At 48.4% G+C, this 1732-nt stretch overlaps 1 protein-coding gene across 1 annotated transcript in view; it reads left to right on the plus strand.

Moving 5' to 3' along the window:
• Nucleotides 1-838: 838 nt before the first annotated feature.
• The window catches only part of LOC107301254 (septin-6-like), a 4811-nt gene continuing 3917 nt past the window's right edge, over nucleotides 839-1732 (plus strand). Inside the window, exon 1 of the mRNA XM_015830503.1 lies at nucleotides 839-996. Within this exon, the coding sequence (XP_015685989.1) occupies nucleotides 976-996 (21 nt within the window). The 5' untranslated portion in view covers nucleotides 839-975. The remainder of the gene's footprint in view (nucleotides 997-1732) is intronic.

Here is a 1732-nt window from a genome sequence, read left to right on the forward strand (position 1 = left end):
CGCAGGGGCTGCTCTCTCTCAGGGCCGTGGCTTGTGGGAAGGTTGGCCTGCTCAACAGAGGCTCTGGCGGGCTGCTCCCAGCAGGGATTCCAGGCTTCCCCGTGCGGTTCCCCGACCACGTGTACCTTGGACGGGGCCAGCCAGGGAAAGGGACTTCCTGGCCGCGCTTCTCCCAGAGGGCGGGGCACCTGGGCACAGGGCCAATCAGGAGCCCTGCAAGGGGGCAAATCCGCATGAGAGAGAGAGAGAGAAGCACAAGTGCCTCTCTCTGTCTCTCTCTACAAATGGCGGAGGATGCTCGGAGCTGCAGGAGAAGGCTCAAAAGTGTCCCCAAAACATCTCGCTCCATCGCCCCCCTATCGCCCCCTTTTCGTTCCATCGCCCCCACGCCGCCCCTTTTCGTTCCATCGCCCCCCTGAAAAATGAAATCGCCCCCTGGGGGGCGGTACCGCCCAGGTTAAGAACCACTGGACTAGAAGACCTCCAAGATCTCTTCCAACTCTGTTGTTTCATTATACGGTTGAGAACCAAATCTGGTAATGCCTTGTTGGCTAAATCCAGACAGGTCTCTTAGATGTTCAGATGTTCAGATGAATTGCTGAACAGGAAAGGGAGTGGACATGGGTGGCATTATAATAATGCGAAATGATGTCCAGTCTTGAATTCTGGGACTGGTATAGTCACCCAACCGTCTGGAGAATTACCAGATGAAAGAGGTTGCACAAAAGAAGCTTTGTTTTTTTTAATGTAGGAAGCACCGTAAAGGAATTAACGTGTGTTCTGTTTCCCCGTTTTTTTCCTCCACGAAGCTACAAACCCATTGTAGAATTCATCGATACCCAATTTGAAGCCTATCTGCAAGAGGAGCTGAAAATTAAGCGGGTGCTGCATAATTACCACGATTCCAGGGTCCATGCTTGCTTGTATTTCATCGCTCCCACAGGACATTCTCTGAAATCCCTGGATCTGGTCACCATGAAGAAACTGGACAGTAAGGTAAGGCCATCAGAGGAGAAGGTCCTGTTCATGCTCTCGCTTCACGTGACTTCTGAGGTTTCTTGTGACGCTTCCTATACTTCCTATACAAGATTGGTTCGTTTGGAGATTGTACGATTTGGGAGCAGAACTCTTAATTCAGTCCTGCTTGAACAGAATCCGGTAGCAAGTTTAAGAATGTCTGATGCTCTATGGGAAGAAAGATTGGAAGATTGAGTCGAGAGAATGATCAGATAAGAGACAGCAGAGCCCACACTGGATTATCAGAATGGATAATCTTAAATTAAATCAGAACTGGACAACCTGTGGCATGGGAAACCTGATTATGCCACCGAATATCCATGACATGCAGACCCCAAATGGGTGTGTGTCATGTAAAGGTAATTGCAACCATATGCTATTCCATTTTTGGGTAGAAATGTAAGGAAAAGGAATAGATCACTAACCAAAATCTTGCCTCTTGTATAAAGAATTATGACTGTGCATATTTCCTATTAAGTTTTAATTCTTCTCTCTCTCTCTGTCTCTCAGTCTCTGTCTCTCAGTCTCTCTCTCTCTCTCTCTCTCTCTCTCTCTCTCTCTCTCTCTCTCTCTCTCTCTCTCTCTCTCTCTCTCTCTCTCTCTCTCTCTCTCTCTCTCTCTCTCTCTCTCTCTCTCTCTCTCTCTCTCTCTCTCTCTCTCTCTCTCTCTCTCTCTCTCTCTCTCTCTCTCTCTCTCTCTCTCTCTCTCTCTCTCT

Source organism: Protobothrops mucrosquamatus, unplaced genomic scaffold (genome assembly GCF_001527695.2).
Source record: "Protobothrops mucrosquamatus isolate PMUCROS unplaced genomic scaffold, P.Mucros_1.0 scaffold11013, whole genome shotgun sequence".
NCBI lineage: Eukaryota > Metazoa > Chordata > Lepidosauria > Squamata > Viperidae > Protobothrops > Protobothrops mucrosquamatus.